At 27.4% G+C, this 18,978-nt stretch overlaps 1 protein-coding gene across 1 annotated transcript; it reads right to left on the bottom strand.

Annotated features, from left to right (window-relative positions):
* Positions 1-1,717: 1,717 nt before the first annotated feature.
* On the bottom strand, positions 1,718-10,456 carry LOC118051050 (sulfite exporter TauE/SafE family protein 3). Its single transcript, XM_035061575.2, has 12 exons — positions 9,887-10,456; positions 9,463-9,622; positions 9,040-9,240; positions 8,891-8,955; positions 8,720-8,747; positions 8,555-8,637; positions 8,399-8,485; positions 8,252-8,302; positions 6,198-6,419; positions 5,346-5,439; positions 5,057-5,197; positions 1,718-2,088 (listed from the first exon to the last, which is right to left on the bottom strand). Exons 1-12 carry the CDS (start codon positions 10,106-10,108, stop codon positions 2,003-2,005), a joined length of 1,440 nt encoding a protein of 479 aa, XP_034917466.1. The 5' UTR covers positions 10,109-10,456; the 3' UTR covers positions 1,718-2,002.
* Positions 10,457-18,978: the final 8,522 nt, after the last annotated feature.

Genomic DNA, 18,978 nt, shown 5'->3' with positions numbered 1-18,978 from the left:
AATACTAATCAATCCAGTCAACCTATAATGGATGCCATTCAATTCGTCATTCCCATTCGAAAACTAATAATCAAGTATTCCTTAATGAATATCAATCAATTCGGTCAACTCATCTTGGTTAACAATCAATTCAGCCTTTCAATTTGGAAGTCATTAACAAATATCAATCAATCCAGTTAACCCATCATGGTTGTCAATGAATTTGGCATTCTTGTTCTGAAGCCACTAGTTCGGTGTTCTTTAACAAATATCAATCAATCTCATTAACCAATCTTAGTTGCCAATCCATCCGACATTTTCATTTGAAAACCAATAATCCAGTATTCCTCAATGAATATCAATCAAATTTGTCAACCCATCTTGGTTGCCAATCAATCTAACATTCCTATTTAAAAGCCAATAATTCGGTATTCCTTAACTTATACTTGAAAATGAAGTATCTTCAAGTGGTGAAAGATCTTGGTGTGGATTCATCAAGTGATGTAAAAATCTTGGTGTAGATTCATTAAATGGCTATTGTACTTTTCAACTTGGTCTAGTGAAGGAATATAATACTCAAATACAATTTGGTACTTGAATTGTGGATGTAGGCTTGTCAAACCATGAAAAAACAAGTTTGCATATTCTCTCCCTTATCTATTTACTTTAAACACTTCAATTATATTGTCGATTATTGTGTTTATTTGAAGTAATTTGTGTTATTTGTAAAAATTAGTGATATACCTTATTCACCCTTCTCTTAGGTGTTATAGTTGCCTTAATCCTTGAATAATAATCAGTATCAGAACTCAATTTTTATTTATAAAGTTCACTTAGACTTTGAGTATAATGGAAACCATTAGTTATAATCTCTAAAATGAAGAATCATCTGCATCTATACCATATTTCTTTGATGGCAATGATTATACATATTGGAAAACTAGATTGATTATATATCTTAAATCTATTGACTATTATTTGTGGCTATCTAGATAAAATAAACCTCATAGACCTTTTAAAGTTGAAGATGGTATTGGAATTCCTAAAGCTATAAGTGAATATAATGATAATGATAAAAAAAATTATCCTCTCTATATATAATTAGTCCCCTTACCCAGACTTTGAAGACTAGTTAGGGTTCCTAGTGCACAAAATACTAATTAACTACTTCAAACCTCTTTAACCATAAAAAAAACAAGAATTCCTTATTCTTTTTCCACACCATAAAAAAATCTTGATTCATAAGAATAATTATCGCGATCCCGCACACGTGCAATATTTATAAAAAATAATAATTAAGAAAGTAGTATAGTTCTAAGTATTTGGACTCTTTAAAATAACATAACTAATGAAAATTTAATATGTTACACTATTAAAGGTGTTATTTTCATTAACACAGCAAAGCTACTATTCCAATAATACAATCTTTGAAATGTTTTTTAAATATATTTTTAATAGCTTTGGTATTCCTAAAGACACAACCCTTTATTTATTTGTTTTCCTATAGTAACATAAAAAAAATAGATTTCACTTTTTGAAATAGCATAACCAATTATGTTCCACTAACTTTAGTAGTTCTGTGTGCTATTGAAAATAACATAAACTATTAAATTTTTATTTGTTGCACTACTTCCTTTGATGTAACTATCTAAATTGTGTACCTTTTTTTTTTTCTTCTAACTATGCCACTTTGCAAATAATAATTTGTCATCTATGCTATTTTAAAGAATAAACTCAACGTTTATTGGTAGGAATTGTGACCGTGAAACAAAATCAAATGGCATGCTTTCAAACTATCTCATCACAACTAATGTTTCTCACAAACAACGTTGTCGAGTATGACATGGAAAGCATTTACAAGTTCTTGAGAAAACAAAATTTTTGTGTTTACCCATACATCCCTCCAACTAAAGCCTAAAAGTTGGTAGGGAACATACAACATATTTTTTTTGTAGCCTCGCTAAATAAATTACAACACAACGAATTTAAATATGTTAAACAATACTTAAAGCGTAAGAAATTGCTAGCCATCATACTTGCAGAGATTTTCAAAGCCCATGTATTCTTGATGATGAATCTTTCCAATCATGTTCGATATGCCAAAACCACCTACAAAAGGAAGTAAAGAATGATATTTTAGAAATTTATAAAGTTCAAAGAATTGTTGAAATTGATTTTATTAAACATGTATTGGTATTTTTAAGGCCAGTCACTCACAATTGAGGTTAAAATCATGTTGGATCATGAGTATTTTAACATGTATTACTCACATGTTTTAAAAACCAATCAAAAGTGAATAAAAAATTATTCTTAGAGAACTTTTAAATAACAAAAGTTTTAAATTCAAAATAGTTTTATAGATTGAGTAGTAGGCTTGTGAACTTGTGAATTTGGGCTTGAGTTTGATTAACCAATTTTTTTTTTTGTTAAGTTCATGTTTGATTAATAATTTTTTATCCCTAAAATATCAAAGTACATGAACTAATATATTAATTTTGATGTGAGAAGAGTGAATGCATTGATGAGTTTTAATGAACTATGAACATTCATAAATAGTCATTAATGAACATTCATCATAATTAATAAGAATTCATGAATTATGAATATTTAAATTATGAGTAATTAATGTTTTGTTTCTCAAGTCTTATAAATAGGTGTCTTGGATGAGTGGAAAGGGAATTAAGAAATTTCTTGAGTTATTTTCTTTCTTTGTTGTTGTATTTTCTATGACTTATTCTTTTACTTATTTTTTTTTACTCTAGATCTTAAGAATCCATTTTTGTAGAGAGAAATTTGTGTTCATTCCATTAAGTTTATAGCCTACATATTTTCTAGGTGATGTGTTGAATTCTTTTGAGGCAATTACATTGGGATTGTTTACACTAAGTGACAGACAATTACATCTTAAGAACAAAAAATTCAATCTTTGGCAACAATGTCAAGTTCCTTATTTCCTTCTAATTGTCTTCAGCAAGTAAGTCTCCTAAACTTTTAATAAGAGCATGCTTTTTCAATTCAATATTTATTTGATTGAATAATTGTTATGTTGCATGATATATATATATATATATATATATATATATATATATATATATATATTTGTTGATTATATAAATCCTATGCTTAAATCTTTAAAATCTTATGCATGTTTATTTTTATGTGATCATATTTATGCAAGTGATTTTTCATTTAACAAATATTTAAAAATTTACATAATAATAATAATTTCTAACAATTTTAACGTGTAATTTTTTGCTTTAATTTTTTTAGATCATATAATGTCTTCTACTCAAGAATTGGTTGTCTCTATTAATGTTGCTTCGATAAGTACTACTTTGGTATTGAAGATTCTACCACCATCTTCTGTGGTGCATGATGAGAAACATGAAAAGTTTAATGGAACGAATTTTAAGAGGTGGCAATGAAAGATGCTATTTTATTTGGCTACCTTGAGTTCGACAGAATTCTTGACCAAAAAAGTGCCAAAACTATCAAATGATGAATATGATCCCACTACAGTGACAGTTATGGATGCTTAGTATCACAATAATTTCATTTGCAAGAACTACATTTTGAAGGGATTGGACAATACATTAGATGGTATGAATAATTTAATTAAAAGTGCAAAAGCATTGTGGAAAGCTTTGGACAAGAAGTATAAGGCTAAAGATGCCAACATGAAGAAATTTATAGTCGATAAATTTCTAGGTTTCAAAATGGTTGATTCAATAACTATTATGAGTTAAGTTCAAGAGTTTCAACTCATCTTGTATGATATACATTCTAAAGGTATGTCACAAAATAAATCTTTTCAAAATTATTGAAAGATTAAAAGATTTCAAGAATTATCTTAAACACAAGTGCAAGGAAATGGGGGTCGAAGACTTCATTTTAAGATTGAGAATAGAAATGGACAATAAGTTGTCCAAAAAAAGAGCAACTCTTCTAGTGCCTTTAAATCAATTATTATGAAACATATGGTAAGATTCCACAATAAAAAAAAAAAAAAAAAAATAAGCTTATTATGAAAAGGAAAGGAAATTGTCAAGAGTTCAAATGAAAAATACTTTATTTACAACAAGATTGGGCACTTTGTCAAGGTTGCATAAATAAAGGTGAATAACAGAACTAGAGAAAATAATTTCTCAAGTCGATGTCACTGAGTTTGATCATCTCACAAATTAAGTCTTCAGTGTCTATATATATATTAGTTGTTGTTTTCTAAATCAACCTAGTCAATAATCTTGAGCAATGATGGGTTGATATTGGTGATAATACATGTGTGTTCCGGGAAGATTATGTTTTCCATTTATAATGGAAGGTAAAAACTTGTACATGGAGAACTCATGAACCTTCAAGATACTAGGAGTAAGGTTATTCTGAAAATAACTATTAAAAATTTTTCACCCATAAGAATGTACTCTATATTGCTTTAAGGTTAAAAAGTTTAATGATAGTAACCATATATAGTTTAATAGAGTTCCCAAGATTTAGATTAAAATGAAAAAATTAAGTCATACAAGTCCTATAATAAGTGTCTTGGAGACGTGAAAAGGAAGAAAGAAATTTTTTAAGGTTTTTTTCCTTTGTTGTTGGTTTTTCTAAGACTTGTTACTCTATTCATTCTTTCTATTCTAGATCTTAGAAATCCATCTCTGTTGAGAGAAAATGGAGTTCATTCCATTAAGTTCAGAGATCTTAAAAAGAATTGTATATTTTCAAAGTGGTGTCATTGAATTCCTAGGAAGCATTTGCATTGGGACTGTTTGCAACAAGTGACGAGCAATTACATTTTAATAACAAAGAATTCAATACTTGATAATAACGTTAAATTCCTTATTTCCTTTTGATATTTATTTGTTATGTTACATGATTTTTTTTTTATATTTGCTGGTCATATAAATCCTATGCTTAGTTTTTTAAAATTTTAAGCATGTATATTTTTGTGTGATCATATTTTATGTAAGTGATTTTTCATTTAACAAGGACTTACAGATTTACATAATAATAATAATTTCCAAAAAGAATTTTAGAGCATAATTCCAGACCCTAAATAATAAGAAATAGAAGAACTCACCTAGTAAAATTGCACTGACAAATATAGTAAAAGCTAGAATGAAGATGATAAGAGAAGCCCTTCCAAACACAATGATCAACCTTCTCACAATATGCTGCCCAATGAACGCAGCAAATGTAGCAACAACGACAAAGTAAACAGCTGCCTGAAGATTTGAAACATGTAAGTCCATTGGAACGCACACAAACTGCATTCCAATATACTTTTGGAAAATAACGTTGTTGAGGCGAAGAGAAAAAGCAGATTAAACTTGTAAGATAAGTTGTATGGATGTTGCGTGCACTCTTACCATAAGGAACTGGAAAACGTTTCAGAAGGTAGTATTCTACAACAGACATGGATGACGAGAAAGTCATGGCAAAGGTGGCAGTCGCACTTGAGACCTGGACACAAGTCGTGAAGCAGTTAAGACCAGACTACTGGAATACATCTCTGCTGCAATAACATGATTATTTTGCCCTTCAAATGGCTTCTGCCACCGTATAATTCTAAAGAGTATGGTATTTAAGCTCAGTCATAATTTAGAACATGTTCACAGATACTGATATCAGGAATAAATACAGATAATTCTGAAGAGTATGGAATTCTAGAAGTTTATTGTAAGCTCCAGTCTTCATAATTCAGAAAATGTCCACAGATGCTGATATCAGGAATAAATACAGATAATTCTAAAGAGCATGGAATTCTAGAAATTTATTGTAAGCTCCAGTCTTCATAATTTAGAAAATGTCTACAGATGTTGATATCAGGAATAAATACAGATAATTCTATAGTCTTCATAATTTAGAAAATATCCACAAATACTGATATCAGGAATAAATATAGATAATTCTGAAAAGTATAGAATTCTAGACATTTATTGTAAGCTCCAGTCTCCAGTCTGTTTTGAAAAGTTAAAACAGAAGCCATGAATATGCTCTCTAGCCACGGGTAAATCTGCTTCGCAAAATCATTCTGCTAACTTATCGATCCTGGTTATTCTCAGAGCAACATCAAAACTACCATGCAAACTTAATCAAGTTCACAAAGCCAGCCACTATGATTAACAAGAAGGACTTGATGAGCAGGTTCATAATTATGGTGATTGCGAATTTATTCATTTTTATTCCTTCGAGCATCTAAGGAAACAGAGCAAGCTAACCTGAGGAGGGACTCCGAGCTCCAAAAATAGTGGACCCATGATAAATCCTCCTCCTAATCCAAGCAGCCCACCCACCACTCCAGCCAGCACACCGAAGGCACAATAGGTCATGAGCTGAAGGACTCTGAACTTTGTGCCCTCATCTCCCTTGGATGCAATTGCTCTGCGTCCCGTGTACAGGCTGACTACTTCATAAAGTGTCACCCCAACAGCAACTGGGATCTGGAAACCACAGGAAGGAGGATTCAGACAAATTTTCCAGCTGTTTTACTAAAGAGAAGGACAGATTCAAATCCTGCTGTGATGTCAATGTTAGTTTAATATTTCATGTAGCTAATTGGTTGGTTACACGTAGCATTATTATATTTACATGAATATATATTTATTAGTAATAAATAATTTATCTTTAATATTCATGTAATATTAGATTAATAAATCTAATATTTGATTTATAAATCTATAGTAAAGATAAAGTCCATGAGATAAAAATATTTTGCAAAAGAAAAATAAAGTCGTTATAATTATAGGGTTTCTATTGCATCAAAACATTGTTTCTAAAATGTTTATAGTCGATACTCTCTTAAATACTAGACATTTATTATAGTTGTTGAAATTGATACATATTATGTTCTTTTCTTTATAAAAGATACCTTAAACTAATATGTAGGTGATTGTCATAAGACATGTACACTAAACTAACCCACATTAGAATTTCATATGGAGAGATCACATATTTATGGAAAGGCTCACGTGATGGTTATGTAAATGATCCTTAAACTTAAGATCACTAAGTTATCTTATATAAAGAATGTTATGCTTTGATCCTATTATATGTTATTTTAATCGAGGTAGGGAAAGAGCAAACATTAGGTATAACATGAACTATATATATAAAGTTATTTTAATATTCAAGAGAGAATTCATCACCATAAGTGAATTATAAAAAATATTCCATGAGTTCTCAAATGGTATTTATTGAAAAATTCTTGATAAAGGTAGAATGACATTTGAAAAAGATTTCAAATCTTATTCAAACGATCAATAACTTATTATGTAAAGAACAAACATGATTTAACATAGAAGATATACTCCATACTTTAATGTTAAATCAGAATATTATTGATGAAAGGATATTAATTATATTGAGAAACCGATAACTAAAACGTTAAGTCAAACCACTAATGACTTTTTCTAATATTTGGGGAATCATGATATGTTACTAGACAATATATCTGATCTTTAAATATAAATTAATTAATTGTTAATTAAATTGATAATAAAGTAATTGTTTAATTCTATTTAATTAGAGTTATAATTTATACATGTGGATCAACATATTAGAAACCTAATGGGTCACACACATTAAGAATTATTAGTCAAAAATTAAATTTGGATAATTTAATTAAGTATGATCTGATTAAAATATATTTTAGAAGTTAAGGACTAGAATATAATTAATACATAGGATTATATTTTTAGACTAGAAAAATCAAGTAAGGACTTAATTGAGTTAATTTATAAAATTATTTTAAATTAATATATGGATATTATTTAGGGGCATATTGTTATTTACCAATTTATAGGGTTTTTCAAATTTCTTATAAATAGTAAGATATGCCTTTTATATTTTTAGTGATTATTTGTTAAATAGAAAAGAACCATATAAGTCACAAAATAAAAAGCGAGCATTGTAAACATAGCAATCATTCTCACTTAAATAGATATTTGACAGATTTTTTAGTGATGATTCGTGTGAATTATCATTAAAAAAAACAATTAGACGGCTTGTGATTTGCAACAACTCAGTTTTTAAAGAATTGGTCAAAGCCGAAGAAAATCAAATCTTTATGTATAAATTCTTAAACAATTTTAGATATATATATCTAACATGTACTCTCAAATAATTTTATTTTATTATTATATATATATATAAAATCTTCATAGACCCAACAATCAATTATCAGCAAGATGATTCCTAGATTCACATGCAGACACAAACATAAATGCACAAAAAAGAAGAAACGGATAGAGACCACTACTGCGATAAAAAGTACCTGTAACAAGTTCAACACCCAATATCCTATCGAACAGGTATATGTACTCTCCTGTGAGCAAGAGATCAGGATCTCTCATCATTTAGACATTGATTTATTATAAGCTAGGAAAAAAAAAGGTAGAAAGTAATCAAAGCACAACAAAACCTTTGCAATCTGCAGCACGAGGAATGCAACCCAAACAAAAACAAGAAGTCCAAGTTCCTTCCAGTAAACATTCTCAAAAACAGTGATCTACAGTCATAAATTGTATTAGTTTTGAGGACTCTTTGATGTTGATTTCAGCTAACAAAGTATTCTCACCTCTAGTTCCTTGGTCTCCTTTCCTTGGCTGTTGCTCGGACCGCCACGAAGAGGCTTGTATTCCACTTCCCCGGCATCGGTACCTGAGAAAGATATTAACGAGCAGGGATCACTTGCTGGACTTCCCGGGAAAAAAAAAGAAAAAGGAAAGAGGAAGTAACTCACCATTGGACTCCAAATGCTTCGCAGCCTCCTATAATGGGAGAAAAAAGTGTGATTCAAATGGTTAGACTTAAATTTACATTTTTTCAACACATAACCATGCAGTTCAAAATGAAGTTTGTGCAGGCACAAACCCTAATTAAGCATAAATAAAGAACAGGTTGATGAGATTACACGTTTCATTATTGTCTCCTTTCTCCATGTTTCAACACCCTTGAAGAATGCCTTTGTTGATGTAACTACAAACAATTGCAATCAGCAAAAAGAATTAATCAGAAGAAAGAAACATGAGTGAAAGGGAAAGAAAATGAGCTAACATTTACCTGTGAAAAGAACAATGAGCAGCACTGTGACCATCCAGTCTGCAAAAACTACATTTAAAGCAACACCTAGACTAATACCAAGCATAAGCATCGGTTGGATGAGCAGAGCCAGGTCATAGTCAATAACGGGCATGTCGATCGTTGGGTGCCTTAGCTTAAGATTATAGTAAACACTTGAAACTGCTGCACCCATGATCATACCTGTCAAGATTATATACACTAAAATCCATTACTTTGCTAGTAAAACATGAAATTTTCTCACAAACAAGCCTCTGTGAAAGCTGCGTTCCTGTTCCCACAAACCCATTAGTCAAACTGATAAATCAAATGAATCAAGAAGGTTTTCCTTTTTCTGTAATGGGGAAGAGTGGGTTAAAAACAAAAAGAAACCCTATTTACACAGAAAATTCGATGGTTTCTTACATTTAGAAATAGCTGTTGCAGATTTAGGATCGAACCCAATAATTAGGCTAAGCATGGGGACGAAAATGCCGCCGCCGCCAACACCGCCTACACTCCCAAAGGCGGCACCGAAGAATCCAATGATTGAACCCAAAACAATTCGCCAGTCAAATTTCATTTCCTGCTCACGAAAACATTCATATATATATCAAACTCACATAAAGTCTTAATCAACAATTAAACCAAAAACCATACAATAAGTCAAGCACTTTTTGATTCCATCCACAAAACAAGCACTCAATCCAGCAAAAAAAAGATGTTCCTTCTACATATCTGCTACCAACTAATTAAATAACCAGTGCATGGAAAGTCACCCATCTTTTCATTTCTTTTTATTTTAATGTACACTAAATGTTCTTTAAGAAAAGGGTATCAGGATTTTTACCGGCCAAACATGTTGATAACCTTGCTGATCAGGCTGCCATAAAAAACTCACAGCTTTGAGAACATGACTGGATACAGAATCGCCAGTTTCATCCATCCTTGCTGATGTTGCTTCACGTGTCAAGCCTCTTTCAGCTGAAACAAACACAAAAGCTAACAAAAAGTTGATCAAAACCATCAACACCGATTTCAAACCCCTCCATTTCCCTCCAAATTCAGCCATTTATCCGATCCTGAATGCTCTTTTACTCTCTCCTAAGTCTCTCTCTCTCTCTCTCTCTCTCTCTATGAAAGTGCTTGTCTTTAAATGTCTTTCCTTACAAAGAAACAAGACTGACGCATGCAAATGGTTAGTTTGTCTGAACTCTTAACCGAAGAAGAAAACACCAGAAGAGAAAGGAGAGGAAAGGGAAACGAGACGTTAGTAACTGCTATGCTCCAACGAGTTGTAAGCTGATAGCTTCTTAAAAGCCAAGAAGTGATTCCTACGTGTTATGAGCTGATAGATTCTTAAAGACAGGAAGTGACCAAGAAGGTTTTGAGGGAAAAAGAGAGAGTGTGTACTGTTTCTTTGGTGTTGGAGCCTTGGAGCAGAGTAAATTATGAGTTGTGAATAACTTTTAGATTTGATCCTATCATCGGCATCGAATCACTTGCTCTAAATAAGATCAATAGGCCATATTTTCATCTAAATCTGGCTTCGGTTATTTTTTAAACAAAAAGAAATTGATGGCTGCTTTTTTTTTTTTTTAGATTAATACGAGTGTCTGGTAAGTTTGCATGATTAATCTCACATACTCTAAAATTAATAATTATATAAGTCTTTAATGATCTTAAGATTTTTAAAATAGTTGCATTTCTTTATACCAAAATTAAACATGTGAATACTCACATATTTATTTTTAAAAATATATATTATTTGGGCCACTTGAGTTTTTATAAATGTTAGCTCATAAACAAATAATTAGATCCCTTGTCAAAAAAATTATTATTATTATGCCATCAAACCGCACTTAACTGAATAGTAATTTACATAAGTAATTTTAGTCTATCTATAATGTAATATTAAAAATACTTGAACTCTTTTAAATATCACTAAGTGTAGCAATAATGAGGGGAAATGATTTACATATAAATCTTTCTTACCAGATTTTCATATAAAGTAATGTAAGCACCAATAATATAATCAATAAATTTTATAGTAATGATCACACTATTTGCATGAGATTTTTGTGTGAAATTGTTAAGAATCCGGATGATTATAAGTTATTATTCGTCAAATACAAATGATTTGTAATTAATTTTAAGTAGAGTAGAGGGATGGGGACAGAAGAGTGATCGGCCCCAGGCGGGTCTCACATAAGGCACTAATAAATATGCTTGTTTGATTATTATTTAATGGAGGCCACTTATGTTATAAAAAAGTGAAAATAGTATATATATATATATATAAAAAAAAAAACTAAAACAGATCCAGGTTTTACTGCAATGTTTTTACTGTTTATTCCCTTAGATATTAATGTGAATTTCAATAGTAAATTTTTTAAAAAAAAATTTAATTTGATTCTCGAACTTTTATTTTACATAATTGATTTATTTTTCAACCCAAATAAAATCTAATCATATATTTTTTGGGAAGGAGGGTTGGTTGTATTGAAAGATAAAAGATTGAAATGAAAAGTTCATTTTAATCCTCCATCATGGTTAAAAAACTTAAAATCATTTTCTTGTTAGGCCAGATATTTGTCCTGACTTATCATGCTCAACAATGCTTGACATTTTTTTTTTTTAATTAATATATTTTTTATATGTTTTTTTAAGATAATTTTAAATTTATGATTTAATTAAGACCCTTTCTATGTGCTTTTCTTTTTTTTGTTTATTTAGCATTTTGTAAATAGTGATTTATTTTTATTAAATTGGATGTGTTTGAATTTTTTAAGAGATTAGTATGATTTATTTGTAATTTTTTTTAATATTTTATATAGATTATATATTTATTTTTTCTAATATTTTTAATATGTACAGTCTTATATAGTATTTTTTTTCTTTAATTTTTTAAATAAATTTTATTTGTGTGTCAATTTCTATTACAAATTGATTTAAATAAATAAATTCATTAAACACAATAAGGTAAATAATCGACGTTGCAAAAGTAAATATCTTGATCTATGTTTTTCAATCAATTTTTTCAATTATATTTTTATTTATTGTTAATAACATTTTTTATTTATTTACATAATTGGTTTGTGATTTATTTAATTCGATGCATGCATAAATTTTTAGATTTATATTTATGATTTTCTTATGTAAAAAAACATGTTGAAAAATTCTACATGTTCAATTTTTTTTATTATGTATTGGTGTTTTTAGTTTCATCATTCAATCCAAGTTCATAGTGTAATATTTTTTTGCATTTTAATCATCATTCTTTTGAATTTTTTTCCTCCTTTTGTTAATGTTTTTGTTCTTTTCAATATAACTCTCAAAGTAAAAATTTGTTGTTATACTTTAATTTTTTTATTTTTATTTTAACTTATATTCTTTTAATTGCTATTTTTTATTTTGGATTTTTTATGAAATGTTTTTTTCGAAATTAATTTTATTGAGGATTGGACTTCATATTTTTTCTCAATTTACTTTTTATGCAATTATCTCAATTTTATAACCCAGACCACATATTTGATTAGTTAACTCAATTGACTTGAGTTGTTTTCCTCTTTAAAAAAAAAAATTGATTTTTTCTCTCATTTTCATCCTTTAATATTTGATTGATTGAAAATTAGGTTTCATGATTTGTTTTGTTTTACTTTCTATGAGGTTATCTCCATCTCATGACTTGGGTCATAAAATTGAACAGGTTAACCCGAGTTGACTTTTAATCATTTTTTTGTGTTATTTTTTTAAATAATTTTTTTTTCATTTCATCTTTCAATATTGGTTTGATGGTAACTAGGCTTCATAAGTTTTTTTTTTTTAATTTTCTTTTCATTAGGTTATCTTGATCTTATGACCCGGATCACAGGTTCAGTAGGTGATGCTGGTTATTTTTTCAAGATTCTTTTTTTAATTGTATTTTTTTTCTTTTATCATTGGATTTATTACAAATTAAACTTCATAATTTGTTTGATATGTTTTCTATGGGGATATCATGATCTAATGACTTGACATGTGGATTAACAGGTTAATCCAGGTTGACCCGAATTAGTCCAATATATTATCGTCTCAATATTTATATAAAAAAAATCATCTTAAATATTTATTTTGAGTCAAATTATATTTTTACTGATTAAATAAATTATCTTTGGATTTGCCAAGTCAATTAAGTTACATCGAGTCAATTCCCACACAATTTTTTTTTAAAAAAAAATCTATTAAAATAAACATTAAAAATATCTAAATATTTTTTAAATTAAAAACAAAATTGTTCTGAACCACAACTTAAAACTTACATTCATCTCGTATATCTTAATAAAGGTAGAATAAAATTAGCATAAACAGCTACAACACCCGAATTCAAAATTTTCTTAATATTAAAGGATCCATGATTCAATATAAACTCTGTACTTGTACATTACAAGAACTTCCTAAAAGAAGGATTTGACGAGAATACATTTTTTAAAAGCACGCGTTCGCCAGTGTAGTGAACAAGGTAGCAAATAAATAGCCTTGCATCTACGAAAATGAACCTATGAAAAAAATAAGAAAGACGTGAGGGAAAAAAGTTTATTTAAAATAGCATAAATTAATGGAAAAGGAGAAGGTATTGTATTTCTACATTATCTATTTTCTTATTTCTCAGATGCAATTTTAAAAACATTCATATTTTCTTTAATCTAATTACACTTATTATGAACTTAATAAAAAAATATCATTTAATAAAATAGATGAAATTATATTTCTATACATTTCAACATCTAGTTAGGATAAGATTATCAAACAATATAATCCTGAGGGGTGTAGCTCAATTAATCAGACCCTATATTTGCTCTTTAGAAGTTACCAGTTCGAGTTCTACAAACCTCAGGATCATTGGAGGTTTATATAGTTATTAAGTTCAAATTCTGTGGGATTAATCAAGGTACGCGCAAGCTAACTAGGACATTCACGTTAAAAAAAAAAACAGATTATCAACCAATATTGAGTAAAATAATACAAATACTAGTAGAATTAATGAAATAGATGCAGATTGTATTTACATTGTATCTAAGCATATTATTTTTTTTTTTAGTGAATTTAACCTAAATTTTTTTAAAAAGTTCAAAAAAAGAAATTACAAAAGCATGGAACACATTGTAGGGCAAAACATTTTTTTTTTTATTCTGTTAACTTTTGACCAAATCCATGATTGTATTTATGTCACATGACAAGAATGTCAAACCACGCAAGGTAAAATGTCTCTTCAAAGCAATGGCTGGTTAAGTTTCCCAACCTTTTTCTTAAAAGCAGTTTAAGAAGCATGAAAAATAATGCTTTTCAACTTGTTTTTGTTTTTTAAGAAAAAGTTTGAAAAACTAAAAAAAAAAAATACTAATTATCAATTTGCTCTCATTTATGTTTAAGAGAATATTTAATTTTGTGGTTTTATAATTTAAAATGTTTTTCAAATTATTTTTATTTAAAAATATTAAATTGATATTTTTTAAAAAGTATTTTTTAAAAATTAAGGTAAAAAAAATATATTTTTTAATTAAAAAATAAATCACTTTACTCCGCATCATCAAAAACAAACTATAATTACGTGTTATTCCTTAAGAGGGTAATAGAAAATTACTTGTGAGTAATAAAATCTTGTGGATCATTATTATCAATTTTATGTGTTTGTTATTACAGGCACAGATATTTTATAAAAATATTTTTTATTTAGAAATATTTTAGAATGATTTTTTTTAATTATTTTATATAACACATTAAAATTATTGGAAAACATTAAAATAATATATTTTTAAAAATAAATACACTTGAAATGCTTCCAAATACAGTTAAAAAATTAAAAACGCAAATTCTAAAATGTCAATTTGTCATGTTAAATGGAATGGTTGGTAATCATTGTCTCTTGTGCAAGTTTTTTTATTATTATTTAAGGTATATGTGATTTAGATCATTTTAATACGCTGATCTCAAAAAAAATTTTAAAAATAAAAAAAAAATATTATTTTGATGTATTCTGACGTGAAAAGCACTTTAAAAAATAATTACAATTACACTTTCAAACAGAGTATAAAAATGGTTTCAAATCGGTTTTGAATTTGAAAGTATTGGTGAGTTTTTATTTTTATTTTTGTTATAACATGTTTTTTAAATTAGTTTTTACATGAAAATATTAAATTAATATTTTTATATATTTTAATATGCTAATAAATGTGCACATTCATCTTTTGGTAAATAAAAAAAAAGACAGATCTCAAATATGCTCTTAAATATTATTAATTTTTAGTCTCAAATTATTTTATTAAATATATTTTTTTCCAAAGCATTATTTTTGTTAGAATAACTACACATAATTGGTTGAATTCCTAAAAAAAAAAAAAAGTATTGGTGAGTTTTAATACGCTGATCTCAAAAATAATTTAAAAAAATAAAAAAATATTATTTTGATGTATTCTGACGTGAAAAGCACTTTAAAAAATAACTACAATTACACTTTCAAACAGAGTATAAAAATGGTTTCAAATCGGTTTTGAATTTGAAAGTATTGGTGAGTTTTTATTTTTATTTTTGTTATAACATGTTTTTTAAATTAGTTTTTACATGAAAATATTAAATTAATATTTTTATATATTTTAATATGCTAATAAATGTGCACATTCATCTTTTGGTAAATAAAAAAGAAGACATATCTCAAATATGCTCTTAAATATTATTAATTTTAGTCTCAAATTATTTTATTAAATATTTTTTTTTCCAAAGCATTATTTTTGTTAGAATAACTACACATAAATGGTTGAATTCCTTAAAAAAAAAAAAAAAAAAAAAAGGGAAGAAATTGGGCTCAAGAGTAATGCACGTCTAGGCAACCAGAACCCGCAGAAGTTTTGGAACCATGATGATTCCAACTGGGCTCTGCGTACGGGTGCTCTTAATTTCCTGTTAATTATGCAATTAGTTTTGTCATTAAAGTTAGAAGCAGGCCCACAAAAGAGTTAAAGAATAAATTGGATGAACTCCTAAATCGAGGATCTTAATTACAGATAGACATCATGATTAGCGCCGCAATCTGAACATGGACGAGGTTTGTGTTTTGAGAGGTAAACCTACAATCATAGTTTCTAGAGACAACTTGGTGGCGGACCGGTCAAAAATCTGAATTTCAATTTTTAACTGGATTATTTTGATTAATTTTTTTTTTAAAAAAAAATTAAAAATAATATTATTTTAGTAAAAAAAAAAAACAACAAGTTGTAACAGGGTTTTTAACTAGATCTTGCCGTGTCAACCCTCCGAGTTACACCAAATTTTTTATTTTTTTATTTTTTCTTCAACCCTTCCTGGTTTCAGGTCAGGCCAGATTTTAAAAGTATGTCTAAAACCATTTTTAATTATGAATTATATAAATGGTTGTGTATGATTATTATAATTATTTACATGTATTTTTAAATGAGATAAAATTTTGGATATTTCTTTGTTTAGGTGAAACTCCACTAAAATTTTATTATAATTAAGTAAATTTTTCACTCTTTAAAAAAGAATTTTATTATGATTTTTAGTTTCGTTGGCTGCTGGATTTTTATCCGAAACACCAAACCAGACAGCAAAAGATTTAAAAAAAAAAAAGGAAAATTATGGCAGCAGCTTTTAATTGGATCCTTTTTCTTTCACTGACTTCTCTGTAGCAGCAGATATAATTCAGCCGAACCACAATGATCACATCCATTCTTTTTCCCAAGCAATTTCCTTTCTTATTAACAAAACACTTAAAAAAAAAAAAGGGCTTCAATTCACAATATATTATTTATTGAAATAATATTATTTATTTTTTTATTTTTAATTTTTAATAATCTAATTTTTTAGTTATTTTTCAATTTTATTATTAAGATTTTTTTTAAATATGCTTCATAATTTTTTGTAATTTCTTTTTTATTGGGTTATATATCAATTTTCTAGATTTAACTTTTTTTTTCTCGATTTCAATCTCGACAATAAATTTATTAAAAAATAAATTTTATTATTTTTAAAAATTATTTTTTATGAATTTATCTTAATTTCATGATATGAGTTGTAAGTTTAATAGTTTAATTTAAGTTGAATTGGATCAATTTTTTTTTTAATTTTATCTTTTAACATTTAATTGATTGAAAATTAGACTTTGGATTTTATTTTTATTTCTATAAAATTATTCTGATCTCATGACTCGGATCGCAAGTTTGACAGGTTGACCTGAATTGACTCTATTATTTTTTTTACTCTTTTTTTAATTGAATATTTTTTTTTTAATTTGGCTTTGTAATTTTTTTGATTTGCTTTTTATGAGATTATCATGATCTAATGACTTGAGTTGTGGGTTTGGCAGGTTAACATGAGTTGACTCCATTAATATTTTAGGTTCTTTTTTAATTGATTTTTTTTTCGATTTAATTCTTCAACAACTCAATCTTCTTCTTCTTCTTCTTTTCAATTCTATCTTTCAATATCAAGTGATTTAAGATTTGAGCTTCATATATTTTTTTAATCTGTTTTATATAGAATTATCTTGATCTCATAAATTTAGTTTTTTTTTCTCAATTTCAACCTTCGATATTATATTTGTTAGAAATAGAGCTTTGCAATTTTTTTATTTTGTTTTTTATGAAATTATCACAATCTCATAACTTAGATCATGAGTTTAACATGTTAGCCCAAATTGACCTAAGTTGTTTTTTTTTATTTTAATTTTTTTTTAATTTCATCTTTTAATATTGGGTTAGTTAGAAATTTAGCTTTTTTAATTTGTTTTTTCAATTTGTTTTATGTAAAGTTATCTCAATCTCATAAATTTAGTTTTCTCCTTTATTGATTTCAACTTTTAATATTGGATTTATTGAAAAAAATAAAGCTTTATAATTTTTTTTTTATGAAGTTATCTTGATTTCATAACCCAGGTCGCGAATTTAATAAGTTATCCCGGGTGAACTTGGGGTTTTTTTTTTTTAATTGATTTTTTTTCTATTTCATCATTTAACTTTAGGTTGCTTGAAAATTGAGTTTTTATTTTTTTATTTTTTATTTAATTTTTATGGGGTCATCCTAATATTATGATAATGATCGCGAGTTTGGAAAGTTAACTCGGGTTAATACAAATAATTTTTTTTTGTCCTTTTCTAATATAATTTTTTTTAATTCATCCTTCATCATTAAATTATTTTGATTTGTTTTACATATGGTTATTATAGTCTTAAAAATAATATTGTCCAATATCTATCATATTTTAAGTTTATAATTTTTTTTTTTTTATAAAACATGTTAACAACACTTAAATATTTTTTATATTGAAAATATTAATCTAACCCAACACGGCATGGTCTAATTAACTAGTAATTCTATAATCAAGAAAACAAAGTTTGAAGGATTGGTGTTTTCACTTCAGTGATTGCAAAAATCCTCTCAATTATGAACCTTAATTGTTCTATTTTTCACACGGGTGACAAATTTTATAAAATAAGCACACGATTTTCCCTCTTTTTTTTTCTTAATAAAAAAAATGGATCTCGTAGGCACAAGACTGAGGAGAAATGTCAGTTGATCATCAAAAGAACTTTAATTCCCAATTGTTCTATTCACATTTTGTACTATATATTGTTCCATATAATTGCAAACAAAAATCTGAGTTGTCATATAATTATGATAAAATGCCAACCCTAGTTTTCATTATATATTCAAAATCTCAAAACTATTTCTCACACTATTCATCTAAGCATGTTAGTTAGATGAGGTCTCAATATATAATTATTATTCTATAACACACTCTTTAAGTAAAAACCTCTTAGAATTAAAACTCGCACGGGCTTATATTATCTTATATTTAATTTTTTATCAAATAAATAAAAATGATAAGATTTAAATTCGTGATCCCTTGATTATTAAAGTTCTGAAACCATGTTAAAAAACAATCTCAAA

This window comes from Populus alba, chromosome 18 (genome assembly GCF_005239225.2).
Source record: "Populus alba chromosome 18, ASM523922v2, whole genome shotgun sequence".
Classification (NCBI taxonomy): domain Eukaryota; kingdom Viridiplantae; phylum Streptophyta; class Magnoliopsida; order Malpighiales; family Salicaceae; genus Populus; species Populus alba.
The sequence above is the reverse complement of the archived record's forward strand: the minus strand, read 5'-3'. Positions and strand labels throughout refer to the sequence as shown.